General features: G+C 47.4%; 1 protein-coding gene across 5 annotated transcripts in view; it reads right to left on the reverse strand.

Annotated features, from left to right (window-relative positions):
* Nucleotides 1-19,636, reverse strand: part of LOC140409182 (calcium-binding protein 1-like) — a 208,928-nt gene that overhangs the window by 25,698 nt on the left and 163,594 nt on the right. For 3 of the 5 annotated variants that reach the window (XM_072497421.1, XM_072497438.1, XM_072497456.1), the window contains 3 exons: nucleotides 18,562-18,592; nucleotides 16,023-16,166; nucleotides 1,159-1,268 (listed from right to left, as the gene is read on the reverse strand). In XM_072497421.1, the coding sequence (XP_072353522.1) occupies nucleotides 1,159-1,268; nucleotides 16,023-16,166; nucleotides 18,562-18,592 (285 nt within the window). Of the gene's footprint in view, nucleotides 1-1,109; nucleotides 1,269-4,465; nucleotides 5,970-16,022; nucleotides 16,167-18,561; nucleotides 18,593-19,636 lie in introns of those variants that run through there. The other 2 variants (XM_072497429.1, XM_072497447.1) reach the window with 2 other exon arrangements.

Consider the following 19,636-nt stretch of genomic DNA (forward strand, 5'->3'; position numbering starts at 1 on the left):
AAAGCTTTTAATTCCAATTTTATTAATTGAATTTAAGTTCCACCAGTTGTCACAGTGTGATTTTAGCCCATGTCCCCAGAGCTTTATCCTAGGCCTCTGGATTACTAGTTCGATCCAACAGCCATGTGTGGTGGTATGTATTAGGGGTAGTATGGTACCTGTGAAGCCGAGAGGCTATTGGCTGATGGGTCCTGGTTGGATCTGCAGCCTGCTGACTCCGCCCAGAAGGCGGAGTATAAGAGCTCGAGTTCTCCCAGCAGCCGCATTCTGTAACTGAGCTGCTGGGGAACAAGACTTGCTTAATAAAGCCTCGATTGACTTCATCGCTTCTCGGCTTGAGTGAGTAATTGTTGCGCTACACCATGCTCTGCCCGAAAAGCAGCTCGCCGCGGCCACGGGTGCCCTACGTGGGTGTTGAAGGGGTTTGCGGGAGGGGGGACTGGGGACCCTCCCATAGTGCACTTGGGATGGGGTTGGGGGTCTCAGTTCCGGCGAGCGGAGTTCCTCGGTGTAGAAAATGGGGCTATGTGCAGCCTTGGCTGCGCAGTTCCTGCTGAGGCCCCTTATTTAATGCTCACTGTGTGACTTATTTCCCATTTTGTTAAATTGCGCCCATTACCAGAACGCCAACATCTCTCCCTGCAGTAGTTCATATCCCCATCACTGATAAGACCCAACTAACTTAGCGCAAACTCAGCAGGATTGAATCTGGCACTGTCTTCGCCCGTGTGCCTCAGTTCCACATGCAGAGGTTATCTACTCCCTCAACTGCCAGAAGCAAAGTGGCTGACTCTTTGGCCCCGTCTGCTGTTTATAAAGCATCCTCTTTCAGAAAACAAGACGAGAAGAGAGATGAGAAAATGCCATTTGACCCACTGAAAATAGACCCTTCGATATGTCAGCTTGTCCAGCCTAGTTTCCAGCTGTGTCTCAAATTCAAATTGAAGTCTGTGCTTCCTCACAGGATGAATTTAGAATTACCCAGAGTTAATATAAAACCAAACTGGCACCTGGAGGTTCCCTGCGGGCGTTTCCGATCTCCTACCGTAAGTTTGGCGGAAAACCACGGAGCAATGGTAATAAAGTTATGGAAGGAGATCGGCGAGCACCTTATGTGAATCCCAATTACGGCTACTTCACAATCGCTGAAATGGTCACCTCCTTGAAAGCGTCTCGAAGCTCTTTCACTCCAATCATGTCGGCTGTTTCTGCCAGTAGCTTTGGCCCCATCAATTCCAAAAAGTCATCAAAATCAACATGGCCACCCACTAAAAATAAAACACAAGGAAACAGGCTCATTTTGCAGCATAGAAGTCAATACATCCCGTATAGCACCGTCCAATAAATAAACAATAACAGCAAATATTTTACACCAGAAATGACGGTGGTTGCTATGAGTGGACAAATGCTCAATAGCTCTGTAATGAGTGATTTTAATGAAGTCTGCATCCTGTTGAAATCAAACAGGATAACATCAACAATCAAATAACAGATAAAGTATCACACATGCTAAAACATCAATCCCTAACAGCACCGACTGTTATTTTTGGTACAAGTCTTTTCACTCTCAGGAACATACCCTCATGCTTACCACCCTTACCCTCTCACAAAATATTTTTTTCAACTTTTTGTGCAAACCTTATAATTATATGTACTGTTATTGAGCTGTGTGATTTGGCATCTGCGATTGTTCACTGTTCTGAGGATATGAGTGAATCTGCAAAGCTATATTATTGGCAATCCCTAGTTGCTCTATGTGGTGATCATCAAACTTACAGTGCAGAAGGAGGCCATTTGGCCCATCGAGTCTGCACCGGCCCTTAGAAAGAGCATCCTACTCAAGCCCACACTGTCCCCGTAACCCAGTAGCCCCACCTAACTTTTCTGGACTCTAAGAGCAATTTATCACGGTCAATCCACCTACCCTGCACATTTTTGGACTGTGGGAGGAAACCAGAGCACCTGGAGGAAACCCACGCATTCACGGGGAGAACATGGAGACTCCGCACAGACACAGACCCAAGCCGGGAATCGAACCTGGGACCCTGGAGCTGTGAAGCAACTGTGCTATCATGCTGCCCGTGATGGTGGCGACAAGTCCTCTGGATCCTCTGCAGTCTTTGCAGAGATGGTGCTCCCACTATGGTGCACTTCCCGGGTAGTGAGGTGGCCGAGTGCAGGAATAATGTTCTCTCTGAGGCAGACCCCCAGTAAAGACTGGGACACGCTCAGGAACTCCACTCGAGAGTCAAATGTCAGCGAGCCAAAGGAGAACCGTGCAATTGTTGCAGCCAGATCTCGAGTTTGTGTGAGTGTGTAAAATGGGTAATGGAACCATAGAAGCCCTGCAGTGCAGAAAGAGGCCATTAGGCCGTTCGAGTCTGCACCGATCCTCTGAAAGAGCACCTTACTCAGGCCCACTCCCCTGCCCTTTCCCCGTAACCCCACTTAACCTGCACATCTTTGGACTGTGGGAGGAAACCGGAGAACTCAGAGGAAACCCATGCAGACACGGGGAGAAAGTGCAAACTCCACACAGACAGTCGCCTAAGGCCGGAGTTTAACCCAGGAACCTGGAGCTGTGAGGCCTGCTGCTGCCACTGTGCCAGATGTGGCACACATCCCTTCTCAATTTGAAGTCAATGAAAATAAAAATTGGAAACTGATGTAGAACATCACACTCTTAACATGTCATTGATAGACAGCAAGATATTTTGTTATAATAAATGGATTTCTTGCCATTGCAATATGCCTGCCTGCCATTAAACATTCAAATACCTCATGACCACGTCATACATCAGCTGTCTTATGTTTTAATCGCATCCCTTTTTAGATTTTTTTCCCTGATCAGAATGAATTGCATTAGCGATCGTAACCCTATTATTACTACAAGCGTGTTTCACCTATTTTAAGCTGTTTAGCTTTCTGTTCAAGAGCTTCTCATTAACATTATTTCAAAGTGTTTCCGAAGCCTGATTTTCTTTTTCTGGCAGCTTGCATCATGATGGCGTAATTCATCTTTAAGTGCTTCACAGTGTTGCAAAAACGTCACAGTCCCTGCTCTTCTCAGAGTGGCCATGGCCCTTTAGATCCTCTGATGTATTTATATCGGTTAACATGTGGTTTCAGTGCCTCTACCCGATATAAGACTATCCTTTGTCTTGCAGTGTGTCTCAGGAATGACACAAGCACATTTTTAAAAAACCACAAAAGGTGCTAAAAAGTTTATTCATTAAAAATTTCAAGAAAGATAATTTATTATTTAGAAGGTTGCAGCGCAGGGGTAGCAGCGAGTCTTTCCAAAAGGGCATTATCTTACTTTGCAGCCTATAGATCTAGTTCACAGGGATAGCGCAGAAGCCTCTCATAGCTGTAATGCTACCATACAATTTTGTCTTTGGGTGATATCATTTTACAGCCCCCATCACTCCCCAATTAAAAAATAAATACATTTAGAGTGCCAATTCGTTTTTTTCAATTAAGGGGCAATTTAGCAGGGCCCAATCTACCGACACTGCCCATCTTTGGGTTGTGGGGGCGAATGAAACCCACACAAACGCGAGGAGAATGTGCAAACTCCACACGGACAGTGTCCCATCATTAAGTTCCACAAGCATCAGTGGAAATGAAAATCTCTCTTTCTCTCTCTTCCAAGCCCCTAGCTGCCCTCCCAGGACTCTTGGAGGTTTTGGGTGATTTTTGTGAGCCCCGATACCATCAAAACCAGCAATGAAGCTGTAATTCTGAATAGCAGGGTGGCCAGCGGTGTCTGTTCAGCAGTTTGGTTACAACGCAATGGCTGGGGTACTGCACATGTGCGAGTCACGAATAGAGGGACAAATGTGCCCGAGATAGCTGGCAGCAGGGCTTAGAATGCCAGTCGCCCATTGCGACAGATTTCCACCTAAAATGGAAGAGTTGCAAACTTTCGCTCAGCCGAAAGCCAGTCAACTAGTGCAAAGGTTTCACTAGGCATCCGAATCACAGCATGGTGTGTCTCCCGTTTGTCAGTCGACATCAAGCCTTTGGCGGAGATGGGCATGAACAAGGACACAGGTGCCAAGCCTCAGTCCAAATGGAAATGAGGAACATACATGCGCCTGGTCAGTTCAAATCGGTCACATCTCTTTTTTTTTTAAATTTAGGGTACCCAATTCTTTTTTCCCCCCAATTAAGGGGCAATTTAGCAGGGCCGATCCACTTACACTGGACGTCGTTGGGTTGTGGGGGTGAGACCCACCAAGACACGGGGAGAATGTGCAAACTCCACATGGACAGTGATCCGGGGCTGGGATTGTTGCTAACTTTCCGGTTGGTTCAATTGCTCTGTTTTATTACCTTTGCTCTCGAGTCGCCAGGTAACTTTATGATACCGCCACAAGGTTCAAGTCCGAGTAATGATCAATAACTCAATACACCAATTAGTAAGATTCAAATCAAAGCACATTTATTATACACAGTAATCGCTACTCATGCACAAATTCTATGTCTAAGCTACTTCTACAACTAACAGGCCTATACTTAACTTCGGACTGGCCCACCAGGTCAGGGGAACAAATGGCCTTTCATTCGGGTTCTGAGTCTGCAGGATTCGAAGTTGGCACGGATTGGTAGCTAGGAGCGCCTATCTCATAGTGAGCGTTGAATTAAGACTTACTTCTGTCGGGAGTCACTGCACCGGTCACGGTCAAGGTTGGTTCGCGTTGCTGGGTGACCCGGGCGGGACGAAGAGATGAAGAGAGCGATTTGAACTTGGGGCTTAACTCTTATAGTCCCCAGGGGCTTCCCGCCTTTCGGGGCGGACCCTGTACCTGGCCCCAAGTGATTGGACTTTGTCCCAATCGCTTGGTTCGATTTCTCCAATACTGGAGCGGTTCCCTGATCGATGGGCGGTCTTGAAGTGCTCGTTCACCTCCTTTGTGTTGGCTCCTGCTGGCGCCGGGGAGTCTGGTTTTACTTTGTGTGTCACAAATGTTGCTTATTGTTCCCGGGGATTTCTCATCAGTATGCAGATTGCTGCTACATTGTTATGGTGATGGTCTCTGGTAAAAAATGTTGCCTGGCCTTTTGCAGAGTTTTAATACACAGCAAACCTACACCTGCCGGTTTCTGTCTTGTTGGCTGACTATCCCATCAGCCTTTGCCGTTTGCCATTTTAAATCGGGAGTTGGCCAATTTAGGTGGCTACACTCCCTCCTTGTGATCCTAACGCGAAGCGTGAAGGATCACATAACTACGTTGCTTTCCATTCCCTGACCTGGTGAGCACTTCTTTCATGGCCTCTACACTGACCATAACTATGCCAAAAAAACTTTGACAATTCTAAGGGGCGCTATGTCAAACAGGGACATGCATTACAAAATTTTTAAAAATGGGAACCTCTAACTATTCTTAATACATTACACTCACTCAAACATTTCATCACTCTAACTTCCTCTACCATACAAACAAAATCATAGCAGTTTATACACATTTTTCATGGCTTGGCAGTCAAGCTCAGGATCGTACAATTGCTCATGAACATTTCTTTATTTACAACAAAAACGCAAATGAATGCTCTTTATTATAGATCGCGGGGTCGGGGGTCTGGTCGTATCCGAAAATAGGGGATCTGATCCTATATACCGGGGTGCAAGCGCGGTAGGCTCTCCTTCTCCATTTTCTCAGACGCAAAGTCTGCACGATGCAGCAGAGTATCGCCAATACCAGTAAGGATTCTATTACGTAGGACAGTGAGTACCAGGTTATAAACCTGGCACACCAAGATGGTGTGGTGTCACTGGTGACTGGGCTCTGGGTACTGTAGGGAAGTGAATCATTAACGGCTGGGGGGCTTAAGGTCATGGGGTTCGCGTTCACGCGCAACTAAATGTCCATTATCACGATGCACAATCCGGAGGATGTCCTCATGGTGCGTCATCTTTCACGTCTCTTCTCCTCTCTTCTCCGGTCCTGGAGCTTCTGGAGTTCTGTGGAAACAAGCATAGTATCTGTAACTATCTTGGTTTAACATCTCGTACGATAGTCTGTCTGTCCTTTAGTGCCAATTACTCCCTTTATAATTGGTCACTATGTGTGACTCCCTCATTTTCTTTTCAAAAACTGAATTTTAGGACAAGACACACTTACAAATAATGGACCAGTGTGAGCCGTCTCGCAGACTGTACTGTTTACCATCCAAATGTTTCAGGATGTAAATAGCAGAGGGTTGGCAACCTAAGGGTTACCTGAAACAAAACAAAACTTTTTGAACTAAAATTTCCAAAATGAGGTGCGTATGGGCCGCGACGGGTAAGAGTTGGATGGAGTCCCCGGGTAGGACGGCGACCAATGCCATGTCTCCCCTACCCGAACGTAGCTGACCAGAGGGGGGGGTTCCCAGGCAGGGCGGGTCCCAATGCCGTTTCTCCACTGCCTGAGCAACCGACAAGAACGGGCAAGAAATGTAGTCATCGTGGGGGGCTGCCACAGTGGTTCTACCTTTGAACCAGAAGGGCAGTTATGAACGGGCGACTGCCGACAGACGAGTTCCGCTGAACTGGCGTCTGGGACCTTAACAAGTCTCTGTGGGCAAATCCTCAGCGGTTTCTGCTGATGAGCGTGCAGACAAGTTCTCAGAGGTTTCGGCCAAAAGGGCGTGGGAAATTTTTTTTCCCGGTCTGACATACAACATTTAACAAAACACTAACAAACAACATAAAACATGTTGCAGGTTCCATCAGAAAGGACACCTTTTCTCCCAAGCGGTTCCTTTTAAAACATCATCTGGACACCTCAGTTATCGATCGCGAACAGGGTTGCAAAGGGGTTCTCGGTTTGGGAGTCAGACTCAAGGTCGTCATCTTCTCCCGGATGCCAAACTCTTGAATATATTAAGGTTGGTAGGGCTGCATGGTGTGATTTGGGGTCGCTCTCGTTGTTTCGGACAAGTCTGTATGAGTTGTCTCTGTGCCAGTAGGTGGTGTCTAGTTGTGTGGGGACGGAATTGGGGTCGTCTTGGTAGGTCGGTGGTCGGTGTTGGGGTTTGTTGAGGAAAATGATCATGAAGGGACCACTCGAATCGTGGTCAGATTCACTGGGTGTGGGTCCTGTTGCATGGGGATAGTAGGGAGGCGTGCTGTGGCTATCGTCCGAGTCACAGTCGCTGTCTCTGCTGCTGCTGTCTGTGGCGTTCCGGAGCGGAGTGTATATTTCGGAGGTGGAGTCGAGGTCGAGTCCGTGGCTGGGCTGGACGTGTTGGGGGATGGTAGGGTTACGTTGGCTGTGGGCGGGGTGTGGTCTGCTGCGTCAAGCATGACGTGGCGTGCGTGGTTAGACTGTGTTCCATAAGCCTTCAGCTGGTTGATATGGAACCACGCAGTCTTTCCGTTGGGATACTTTATCTTGTATACGGAAGGGCTTACTTTGTCCGCAATGGAGTACGGACCCGAGTACTTTGGTGACAGGAATGTGCTGGGGTTGTATATGGAGAGCATGACTTGCTGTCCTACACTGTACTCAGTCGCATGCACTATCTTGTTGAAAGAAGCCTTGCTCTGTTTCTTCCTTGTGCCCAATTTCACTGCGGCTGCGAGCTGAGCCGTTTTAACATTATTCACTAATTGCTCGACTGCTTTCTCGTGTGTGAGGGCCGTCACCTCGGGGCTGGTCAAGTTTAAACCAAATAAAAATTCTGTGCCTTTCATGGGGCGTCCGGTCATGAGAGTGTGTGGGGTGTAACCTGTAGAAGTTGAAATTGTATTACGCAAAAACATCAGCACAAAAGGGAGGACTGAGTCCCAAGTGGTGTTGTTCTGCTGGACCATTTTTCTGAGGGTGGATTTTAGGGTCCGATTCATGCGCTCCACGATACCACTCGACTGTGGGTGATGCCAAATATCGTGAGGACGTTCTGCATGACACGTCCTGTAAAATGGGAACCTTGGTCGGATTCAATGCTGCGGGGGAGTCCCCATCTTGTAAAGATGTGGTGGGTCATCTTGGCTGTGGTTTTTGCCGTGTTTGTCCTGGATGGGAATGCTTCCACCCATTTGGTAAACGTATCTATCACCACAAATACATATTTATAACCATTCCTGCAAGGGGACAATGGTCCTATAAAATCAATCTGGAGGTTAGTCCAGGGGCCATTAATGGGTTGGGTGTGACTAAGCTCAGCCTTTTTGGCATATCTGTCCGGATTATTCTGGGCACAGATAAGACAATTCTCAATGTAGTGATTTACATCGTCCTTTAAATTCGGCCACCAACAAAGCTGCTTGAGGTGGGCTGTAGTGGGATCGATTCCCTGATGTCCATGACCGTCATGGAACAAACAAATCAGTTGATTCCTGTCCTGTTCAGGAACCATATAAAGGGTGTCTTTTAACACCACACCGTCATGTGTGGTCAGAGCATTTTTAAATCTCTCGTAGGGTGCTGGATACTTTCCTTTTAAAATCTCCCTGAGGTTGCTGTCCTGCTTCTGGGCCTCCACTAGATCCTCGATCCTAGTCTGTGAGACCTGAACTGCATTTACTGGTGCGCTTTCGGGGGGTGTCCAAAAATCTCCATGCCTGGAACCTGCTTTAGCCAGTGCGTCGGCTTTCACATTTCCAGGGGGGGGTGGGACTTATGGTGACTTCGAACTTTGACTATACCAAAAGTCCTGTTCTGTGCTCTCTCTAAACTGTGACAGAGCAATGGGGCTGAGGGGAGGGGTTTTCCGTCTGCAGAAACAAATCCTCTTGCTTTCCACAGGGGCAGGAATTCCGTGAGGCTGTTGCAGACTTAGAGGCTGTCCGAGTCTATGTCTGCTGGGCTGGGGAAGGAATCTGGGTGTTCCACTATATATGCGATGGCCGCAAGCTCTGCTGCCTGTGCGCCTAAGTGGCCTGGAAGTTTTAATGATATTTCCTCTAGGGCGCGTCCCTGCGCATCCTCGACATAAATACCGCAACCTGTTGTGCGCTTCCCATCCAATACTGTGGAAGATCCATCCACATATATCCTTATGGGCTCACACGTGTCTGTGTGCTGGGGGCTCTGGGTTGAACTGCCTATCTTTCTGGGGGGTGTTTTAGCAATAAAGGGGCCTGTGTTGTGGTGTGGAGAGATAATTTCACATTCATGGGGGGGTTCCGGGGTACTGTAGGTTGTCGGCTGAAAAGGTGTGCGCCTTTGTCCGTTTAACAGTGATGTCCCGTCCCTGCAAGAGAAGGGTCCATCTAGCTGCTCTAATCTGGCTTACTGTACCGTCCTTGAGTCGTCCGTCCAGTAAAAGTTGGGTAGGGGTGTGTTCGGTGAGAATTGTGATGGGGTTCAGTCCGGTAATATACGAAAAATACTGAACTGCCCAAAATACTGCGAGCAGGTGCCTCTCACAGGCTGAAAATCCCTGCTCCACAGCATCTAAAATTCTGGAGGCGTAAGTTACGGGCCTTAACTGGTCGTGCCGTTCCTGCAGGAGCACAGCCGAAAGGGTGCGGTCTGTGGTTGCTACCTCTTTAGCGTAAGGGGAAAGCGGGTCTGGAACTTGTAGTGCGGGGGCTGCTATGAGTGCTTGTTTCAACGCATCCACAGCATCCGTATGCTGCGGAAGCCATTCCCAGGGGGCTCCTTTCTTTAGGAGGTCTGAGAGGGGTGCTGCCTTGCTGGCGAAACCGTCAATGTGGTTTCAGCAGTAGCCAACCAGTCCTAAAAACGACCGGAGGGCTGAAACGTTCTGGGGAAGGGGCAATTTAGCAATCGAGTCAATCCTTTTATGCTCGATCTCACGTTTCCCATGTGTGATAATTGTTCCCAAATATATCACCTTATCTTCCAAAATCTGGGCCTTTTTGGGGTTGACTTTACAACCAATTGAGTGTAAGAGTTCCAGGAGTTCGGACAGAAGCTCAATGTGCTCTTCCTTGGTGTCTGTCTGCAGTAGTAGGTCGTCTACGTACTGGACCAGACATTCGGGGCGAGAGAATTTGGCTGAACCATTTGCCAGCTGTCGGTGGAAAATGGAGGGGGAGTTGTGGAATCCTTGTGGCAGGCATGTCCACGTATACTGCTGATTTTTAAAGGTGAAGGCAAATTTGTACTGGCCGCCTTTGCCAATGGAATGGACCAGAATCCATTACTGACGTCCAAAACCTTAAAGAATCGGGAATGGAGTCCCTGCTTGAGCATGGTCTCGGGACTTGTGGCTACTGCGGGGGCTGCTGCGGGGGTGATTTTGTTGAGTTCCCGGTAATCGATGGTCAGTCGCCATGATCCATCGGGCTTTCTCACTGGCCAAATCGGGGCATTGTTAGTGGAGGCTACTGATCTAAGTACGCCCTGCTCTAATAAGCTTTCGATTACCTTTGAGATTTCTCCCTCTGCCTCTTGGGTAAATCCATACTGGTTTTCGGGTCTAGGGTCAGGTCCTGTTACTTGTACGGAGCCAGTCATCCGTCCACAGTCATGTTTGTGGGTCTCGAATGCTGCCCTGTTCTTTTGCAGAACTGCCCTAACCTGCTTGTCCGTACTAAGCGTGGTCGGGTTGAACCAAAATTCGCCTACTGCGCTAATTTTGTTCGCGTATTCTCCTATGTTGAGCGTTGTGGGGGCTCTTGCAGTCTTTGCCATTTTCCAGACACACTGGTTGACTGGATCAAATGAAAGATTGTGGGAATTCATGAAGTCGATTCCCAGAATGTGTTCTGCTGTGTGGGGCAGGTCAACCAAAACCACGGGGTGCTTGGTGGTGATGGTACCGATTTGAATGGGTACAGGGGCTGTGATGTGTCCCTGCTGTGAGTGGCCTGTAAAGCCGCTGAGGGTGATAGTGGCTGTAGTGGCCACGTGTCTTTTTGGAACATGGTGGAGGAATTTATTGTGGTGCGGGACCCTCCTGTGTCCCAGAGAAATTCGATGGGCTGTCCCCAAATTTTCCCTGCAACTACCGGTCCTCCGGACCTATCCCAAAAGGTGTCGCAGACCCAACTGGGGGAGCCCGAACACCGTCAGTCCGTTCCGGTCAGGTCCGTCTGATCTGAACGGGCGCTAACACTAAGAATGGGCTCTGTCTTCTTCTTACTCAGAGTGCCCGTCTGCTGGGCTCTCTGTGGCTTTCTAGGGGCATTGCACTCTCTTGCAAAGTGTCCCAACTGTCCACAGTTGTAACACTCCTGTGACTTGGGTGGGGGCTGTTCTTTCCTTCATTTACCCATGCGGGGCTCTGGTGTGTTGTAACTGCCTGTATATCTGCGTCGGCCTGCTTTTCTTCGGGAACTTTAACTGTGGGTTTGCTTTGTATAGATTGCTCCCAAGCGCGGGACAATCTTTTTACGACCCATTTTTCATTCTGAGCCTCCTCTGAGGGATCATAACTCGCGCAAGCTTTCTGTCCTGTTTCTGTGGCATGGGAGATAAGGGTGCGGGTCCATTTGGCCATGCTGTCTGGGGACAAATGGGCACGGTCTAAGTCTCCAAAGATTGCTGCAAAGTGAATCCACAGGCATCCAGCAAACGCTGTGGGGTGCTCGGCTTTCTTTTGCCTGCATTTGTTGAGGCCATCTACGGGGTCACCCCGGTTATACCCGATCGCATCCAGGATCGCGGTATGCATTTCTGCAAGGGTGCCTCCTCCTACATTCTGTGGGTCGGGAAGGGCTGCTGCGACTGAAGGGTCTAAACTTAAAACTGTGAGCTTTCCATGCTCTCGCTCATCCAGGCCGTACATGGTCGCCTGATGCTTTACTGTGGCAAATAAATTGTGGGGGTCTGAGGTGGGGAGGAACGGTGTGATCTTATCGCACGCGTCCCGTAATTGGGTCACTGTTAAGGGAGTGGAGTATAGAAATTCCGCATCGTCCGATGTGGCTGTGCGGTGGGTGGTTACTGGGTTCATTGGAGCCTGAACTATCTGCTCTGTGGGGGGTTGGGGCGCTTTTCTCTTCTGTGGCTTTCCCTGCGCACATGTTCCCTGAACATATCTCTGCACTGTGTCGCTTAATTCTTCCCAATCAGGGCCGTCTTCCTCATCTAACTTTGCTCCAAAGGTTTCCTGGAAGCCTTTTTGAACTGAACGCAGATTGCAGCTCTGCAATCTGCTTCCGGCACTTTTCGTGATCTAGCGTGCTTTGTCTTTGCTCTGTGGTGGCAGCATGGAGTGCTCTTAACGCTGCCTTCCGGTCACTACACTGCCTCTGCAATGCTTCTACCTGCTTCTCAGTTTCTTCACGTACCAGGACTGCACGTTGCGTGTCCTGATAGGCCTTTTCATATTGAGACTGGAAGCTGCTAAAGTGTGCTAGAGAAGACTGGTGAGCCCTTTTGGCATCCTCCACCTCTCCATCATTTGCTGCCAATTTCCTCCTCAATTCTAAGTTCTCTCTTTCTACCTCGTTTACATCGACCGTACTCATTTGATGTATGCCCTCTACTTCTTTCCGGAGCGTCCTAACGACCTCCTCTGTGCCTCGCAATTGTGCCAAGCAGGACACGATTGCCATCGGCTTGCGAGCTTTCCCTAAGCTCTTTTTGTGGATCTCGCTCAGGTTCTCCCACCAAGTATGTCCTATACTCCCGGGGCCTGATTCCGCATTGTCACAGAATTCATTCCAAAGGGGCCATCCTTTCCCTTTGAGATATTTCCTGATCTCTTCCTCCCAAATGGGACATTGTCCCACTCTACTGCTGCTGGTCGCTGCGACTGCAAACTCCTCGGGGTTCATGAGGCGTTGCATTGCCTGCATTGCCATCTTTCCTATCCGAATGCTGCTCTTCAAATTTGGGACAGGGGTATTAAGGCGGTGCTGTAAATACGGTTACGGCTTTCGCTACTTTCCGATATACAAACTCCCGACAGTTTTGTTGCAACAAAAAATCTATCAGTTTTACCTTATCGTCCAGTTAGTTACGCATGCATACACTCACTTCCGAATTATGAGTATTGATCAGAACTGCTTGAACACTTGTGGTTTTCTGTTCCCAATTGGATCTCTAATTCAAATTCTGGGTTCTCCAGGAGTGGTTTTGCCTTCTAGGTTGGGTCCCGTCAGATGTCGCCAAATAATGTTGCTAACTTTCCGGTTCGTTCAATTGCTCTGTTTTATTACCTTTGCTCTCGAGTCGCCAGGTATCTTTATGATACCGCCACGAGGTTCAAGTCCGAGTAATGATCAATAGCCCAATACACCGATTAGTAAGATTCAAATCAAAGCACATTTATTATACACAGTAATCGCTACTCATGCACAAATTCTACGTCTAAGCTACTTCTACAACTAACAGGCCTATACTTAACTTCGGGCTGGCCCACCAGGTCAGGGGAACAAATGGCCTTTTGTTCGGGTTCTGAGTCTGCGGGATTCGAAGTTGGTACGGATTGGTAGCTGGGAGCGCCTATCTCGTAGCGAGCGTTGAATTAAGACTTACTTCTTTCGGTGGTCACTGCACCGGTCACGGTCAAGGTTGGTTCGCGTTGATGGGTGGCCCGGGCAGGGCGAAGAGATGAAGAGAGCGATTTGAACTTGGGGCTTAACTCTTATAGTCCCCAGGGGTTTCCCGCCTTTCGGGCCCGGATCCTGTACCTGGTCCCAAGTGATTAGACTTTGTCCCAATCGCTTGGTTCGATTTCTCCAATACTGGAGCGGTTCCCTGATCGATGGGCGGTCTTGAGGTGCTCGTTCACCTCCTTCGTGTTGGCTCATGCTGGCGCCGGGGAGTCTGACTGTGCTATGTGTGTCCCAGATATTACTTATTGTTCCTGGGGATTGCTCATCAGTATGCAGATGGCTGCTACTTTGTTATGCTGATGGTCGCTGGTATCGATGTTGTCTGGTAATACACAGCAAACCTACACCTGCCGATTTCTGTCTTGTTGGCTGACTTTCCCATCAGTCTTTGCCGTTCGGTATTTTAAATCGGGAGTTGGCCAATTTAGGTGGCTACAGGATCGAACCTGGGACCTCAGCGCCATGAGGCAGCAGTGCTAACCACTGCGCCGTGCCGCCCCATCTGTCACATCTCTAAACAGAACGTCACTTCCGTATTAAATAAATGAAGAGGAAGGTTTCTTTTTAAAGAATTGAGGAGCAGAGTACACAAGAGGAGAATTTCCACCGACCTTCCCTAGACTGGGCCCCTGGAACTTTGGCGGGAGTCCTGCCTGTGATGAGTAAATGAGTTTTTGGTGAGATCACGGCGGCACAGCGGGAGAGCAGAGAGATTGATTAAAAGCTATCTTTATGCCTCCACGGTGGCAACTAAACTGGCGCGTGTTTCTGCCCATTCGAGCGTGCAGGAAGATTTTTATAAGCTATCCCATTACCTTTGCCGGCGGCTGTTGAGGGACAGGTTTTTAAAAATAAAATGCAATGCCATTGAACACTGACCCCCTCCTTTCATTGAAACATCAGCACACTCACGCGGTGATATCAAATTGGTTCACAACGCATTGTGTCATCTCAGCGCCCATTCAGAGACACAACGCAGAATTTCTTTCTTACAATTAAGTATCTGATTTTGCAGCAAACCTCTATACTGTCCAGTGCCTCAGGCCGGATGTGCTGTGAACATGGAATCTCGAAGATATGGTACCAATTTAGAGCAGCAGGTCACAAAGCAAACTCCCACATTGTAACAGGGTCGCTGCAGACATACACTCTTGTAAAGTGCTGGACTGAAATCTGAGAATGGTGCTTTTTCGAGGGTGCAAAATACTCTGCTTAATCAAATGCAGCCTAACCATTATCAAACATAGCATTTAATCATTGGTTGGGGTTAATTGATTGAAACTGATCAATAACAAACTCACTACTGAGCAGCAGATTTAACAAGTCTAAACAGACTCACTGCAAAAAAACCTTTGGATGATAGTTGTTAATCTGAACAAGCGTTGAATTGACTGGTGTGTCAGAGGAGTCCTGGATTTAAAATTGCATGTTGAATTGCTTTTCTCTTTCCTTTTGGAAGATCACAGAGTGCATTACCTTGCACTTGATTCCTCTTGGATGCAATGTATTTTTAATCTCCGTTTCATTAAACTTCCCACCTCATTCCATGTAAACGTTCCTTGTTGACGAGGCTGGGGGGGAAGGGGGTGGGGGGGGAGTGTGGTGTCATGGGGAGCAGCTTCACACCCTGTGTCAGTGCTACTCTTGACTCGGTCACTTTTAGAGCGATCAGCGCGTGGTTGACTCGCAATCTCGCAGAGGGGACTAGGATTCTGCATCTATCAGGTGTTAGGTGATCCCAGCCAGGGCAGCAGTGAAGGGGGCTAGGACAGACCTCAAAATCGCTGGCCTGAGGAGGGCAAAAAGTAAGTCAGCTCAAGTCATCATCCAGCTTCTTAAGCAGGAATCAAACCATGTCGGCATGCTCATTTGTAAGTTGGGCTTGGATAGGATTTGACATAGCGGTGGCACCCAACTAATCCTTGATGCCTACCCGGGTTCACTCGGTAAGAATGGGGAAGGTACCTCAGGCAGGCACCTTCATGAGAGGAAAGAAGCCGGGCAGCAAAAGAACTGATGGTCTCTGTTTGGTAGCACCTACCCATGGCAGTGATAGCACCATCAAGACAGGGCACTCACCCTGTGGCCCAATATGTTGGAGGAGCACTGCACGATGCTGCTCCATCACAAACATAAATAAGGTGATTGCCATAAGCAAATAAGAACATAAGACATAGGAGCAGAATTAGGCCACTCGGCCCTTCGAGTCTGTTCCGCCATTCAATCATGGCTGATATTTTTCTCATCCCCATTCTGCTGTCTTCTCCCCGTAACTCTTGATCCCCTTATTAATCAAGAACCTATCTATCTCTGTCTTAAAGGCACTCAGTGATTTGGCCTCCACAGCCTTCTGCGGCAAAGAGTTCCTCAGATTGACTCCATGTTGTAGCTGTTTGAAGCAGGTGCTGTAGCACACACAGAGCTGTGGTTTCATCTCGATTACATTCAACCTGCCTTCACCTTGTCTAAAGCTGGAAATTTGTGGTGCTTCAGATTTTAATATCCGAAAGATACCGTGATTGAAAACACATGTGGTTAGGGTCTTCAACTTACAGTTCATATTGATTTGCTGGGAGAGTTCAATCAGCTCCATCTCTGTTGGCATATAGCCCATCGTCCGCATGCAGTTACCCAGGTCTTTACAGCCAATTAAACCATCCTTGTCTTTATCAAATTCCTTGAATGCATCTCTGAGCTCTGCCAACAAAGAGTAACTTGTTCAAAAACAAACGTCACTTAGTAGAACAAAGTCAAAGTAGGGAGTGAGTATTCATGAGACCAACAACCACTTGCATTTATGAAGCACCTGTAATGTAGAACGGTGGTTCACAGGAAGTTAATCAGACAAACAAAAAGCTACAGGGAACCCAAGGAGAGCACAGGTGTGTAAAAGCTTGGTCAAAGAGATGGGTTTTGAGGAGGAGAGGGTAGGTGGGGAGACGGAGGGTTTTAGGGACGGTACTCCCAGACCTTTGTGACCAATTTTTCCAGTGCATCCCATACATGTTTTGGAAAAGATGTATTCAGCTAGATGACAGAGGCTGAAAACAGCACAGAATGAGATGTGTGAGCTGGGAGCACATGACTGAGGAGGGGAAGCATAATGAACAGCCGGCAGAATATATCTAACAGTTACTTCTTCAGACACCGTGCTCTCTGTGTTGTTTATTCACTCGGCTTATTTCAGGCTCTTTGTTGGCATTTTGCATCAACTTTGTGCCAAGTCGATTTGTCAGTGGATCAAGAGCTTCTTCCAGGGAACTTAAAATGAAAGGTTGAAAGAGCTCAGAATGAGAAAGGTAACATGCTCAGGGGATTCCAATATCTCAATCTTCAGATGGACCCGCCGGGATTATGATTGGAGAAAGTTAATTTCTAAAGTGCCAGAGATCCAGTGAGCTGGCTCAGGATCCAATCCCACTCTCATATCCCTTTGCTCTAATCCCATACCCATTGCCAGTACCTAGCAGTCTCACATCAGCTATAGCACAGAAGCAAGTACAGCAAAGTCTCTTTTCTCCCATTGTGTGTTCGGGCTGTGCATGCAGTTAAACACGTTCGCTGGGGGACTTTGTTCCCTTTTGGGAGAATCTTACTATCTTCTCATTCCCCACCTCAAAAGGTTTGCCAAATCTGCTATTAAAAAAGCCCTGTGCCTGTGTATGTGGCCCTGCAATTGTAAATGCGGCCCTGTTTTTGAATATGTGGCCCAGTATTTGTATATGTGACCCAGTATTTGTACATGTGGTCCAGTATTTGCATATGTGATCGAATATTTGCATATGTGATTGCGTATTTGCATAATTGGTGCCATATTTGTATATGTGGCCATTCATTTGTGAATGTGCATAGTAAAATATTAGTTGAATTAAATGATATTAATTAACATAATTTTTTTTCAATTGAACTTCACGGCAATAAGCAGGGGTAGTTTGGAGTATTAAGCTGTCATTTTGGGTTTTTTTTCAAGCTGGACAATGCAGTGAGAATGAGTTCATGGAATCCGGTTCTATGGTTCCCTCTCTTCCAAAAGCCAGGACCAATGGTCTCCTGCACAACTATGGAAAATATAGTTGCGATCATGAATGATCAATTGGATCTTTGGTACCTCCAGGGTCTCAGGATATGATGATGATCCCAGCAGAATTTAAAGATGATGTTATCTCCTTGGAGTGGAGATGACTGGAAAATGGTGGGACTCTGAAGAGCCAAAGAGGAGTTGGAGGCTGAGAGTTACATGTATTCTGACTGCAACCTCCAACATCAGACTGCAAACTTCTGTTGAGGAATCAAATCGTGGTGTTGGGAATGGAGCATATCTTCCTTTTATAACTAGTGTCATGCATTGCCTGGCCACCGATGGCCTAAGGCGAGGTGGAGTAAAGCTCGAACACTCTTCCCCTAGCAACGCACCTCAGCCGTAACCCCAGCCTTACTGCACCAGTCTGATCTTTTTCCTCAGTCTTCTACTCCTCCAGCATCTCTGATGAAGGTTACTAATACAGTGTCTATGTGTGGGTGGACTCTTGCCGTTTAAGGGGTTGTGGAGATTGCCCAAACCTGTTCCATGAGGCCCTATCAGCTGGCAGGCAGCAAGGACTTCCATTCTGCTGGTTTGTAGTGGGTTGCACCCAGGTCCTGAAGAATGGGCAGTGACATGAGCCATGGCCCCACCCAATTTCCCCGCAAAATCAGCAGGATTTCTGTAGAGCTTGAACTCTTACAGAACATAGCAGGCCTTACTGTAAAATTCAACAATGCAGTAATAATAACCATACATACATAATGATGCAATAAAACTTACAGATTTGAATCGTTCACTTGTGAACAGACAGCATTTCTAAAAGGAACACATTACCCTTTTTGTCTTTTAGAAAACACACCTGGTGGTTCATTTGGTAATGGCACCTGGGCAAAAAAATATAAAAACCCTTGCCATATATGACAACTAAAAATTATTCTGCAAGGGAAGTCCACAGAATTCCTCCACAAAGAGTTTCAAACATTTTCATGGCATTTTTAAAAAACGAAACAAAATATTTAGTCAGTATAAATACGGCACATATGAATGAAAATTGGAATAGTCATTTACCTTCAATTTCCTCCGCGCCGAGTTCTCTGTCCTGATGAAAAAACAATTTGGCATTAGATGGTTTCCCATGTACTCTGTCTCTGTTAAACGCTCACAATCCAAATACAACTGTGCCAATCAGGATGTTATTCATACAAATATCATTTGGTTGACTTCAATGTGGAGGCAATAACATCACCGATTCATTTCCGTTAGTACGAGCATAAGCAGTGTTTCTTTGGATTCAAATAATGAGATGTCAGTTTGCCCAGTGCCATGGAACCAAAGAAATCTATCAAACACACTTTTTAAAGGGGTGCAACTAAGAGAAACCCAATGATTAAAAAATAATCAAATGAAGTAGTATTATTGCCGCCACCCGCTCTGCACTCCAGTCCCTGCCATGCCTGTTGGCCACGGGAGAGTTTTGATATGTTACCTCCCCATTGAATCAGCCCACATTAAAAAAGAAATTGCTTTCGTACAGCATGCAAAATCGAAGGGGTCAAACTGCAATCCGAAGCTCCAAGCAGGGAACAGCACTCACTGAATGCACATCCTGGAAAACCGCACCTTCGCTGGCGGTGGTTCCCTGGGAGCGCTGGGTGGTGGGGATCACTGTGAACAGACACAGAGCGCAGCATGCCCAACCACAGAGACTGAAGTAATGAATGGTGGAGGCGATGAAGCTTTCAATGCCCAACTGCCAACTAAAGTATAGCCTCAGAGAATCAGGTACGGTTAGCGGGTTACACCTCAAAAGATAAAAACAGAAACTGCTGATCGGCGCTCAGCAATTCCGGCAGCATCTGCGGAAAATCCTGAAACGTTAACTCCGGGTGCAATTTTCCGCTCCTGACCACCGCCACAGGGATTGTCGCGGGAGGAATAGAAAAGGTCCATTGACTTTGGGCAGGAAGTTCTCTCTGTTTCTCCCTCCATGGACGCTCCCTCCTGACCTGCTGAGTATTTGTTTATACCATTTTCTGCTCCTATTTCAGATTTCCAGTATTTTTCAACATTGTCCCTTTACATCTTAAAATGCACATTTGTTGGGGGGGGGGGGTCTGTATGTTGGGGTAACCAAACCTGTGCA

The sequence above is a fragment of the Scyliorhinus torazame genome, chromosome 1, assembly GCF_047496885.1.
Source record: "Scyliorhinus torazame isolate Kashiwa2021f chromosome 1, sScyTor2.1, whole genome shotgun sequence".
NCBI lineage: Eukaryota > Metazoa > Chordata > Chondrichthyes > Carcharhiniformes > Scyliorhinidae > Scyliorhinus > Scyliorhinus torazame.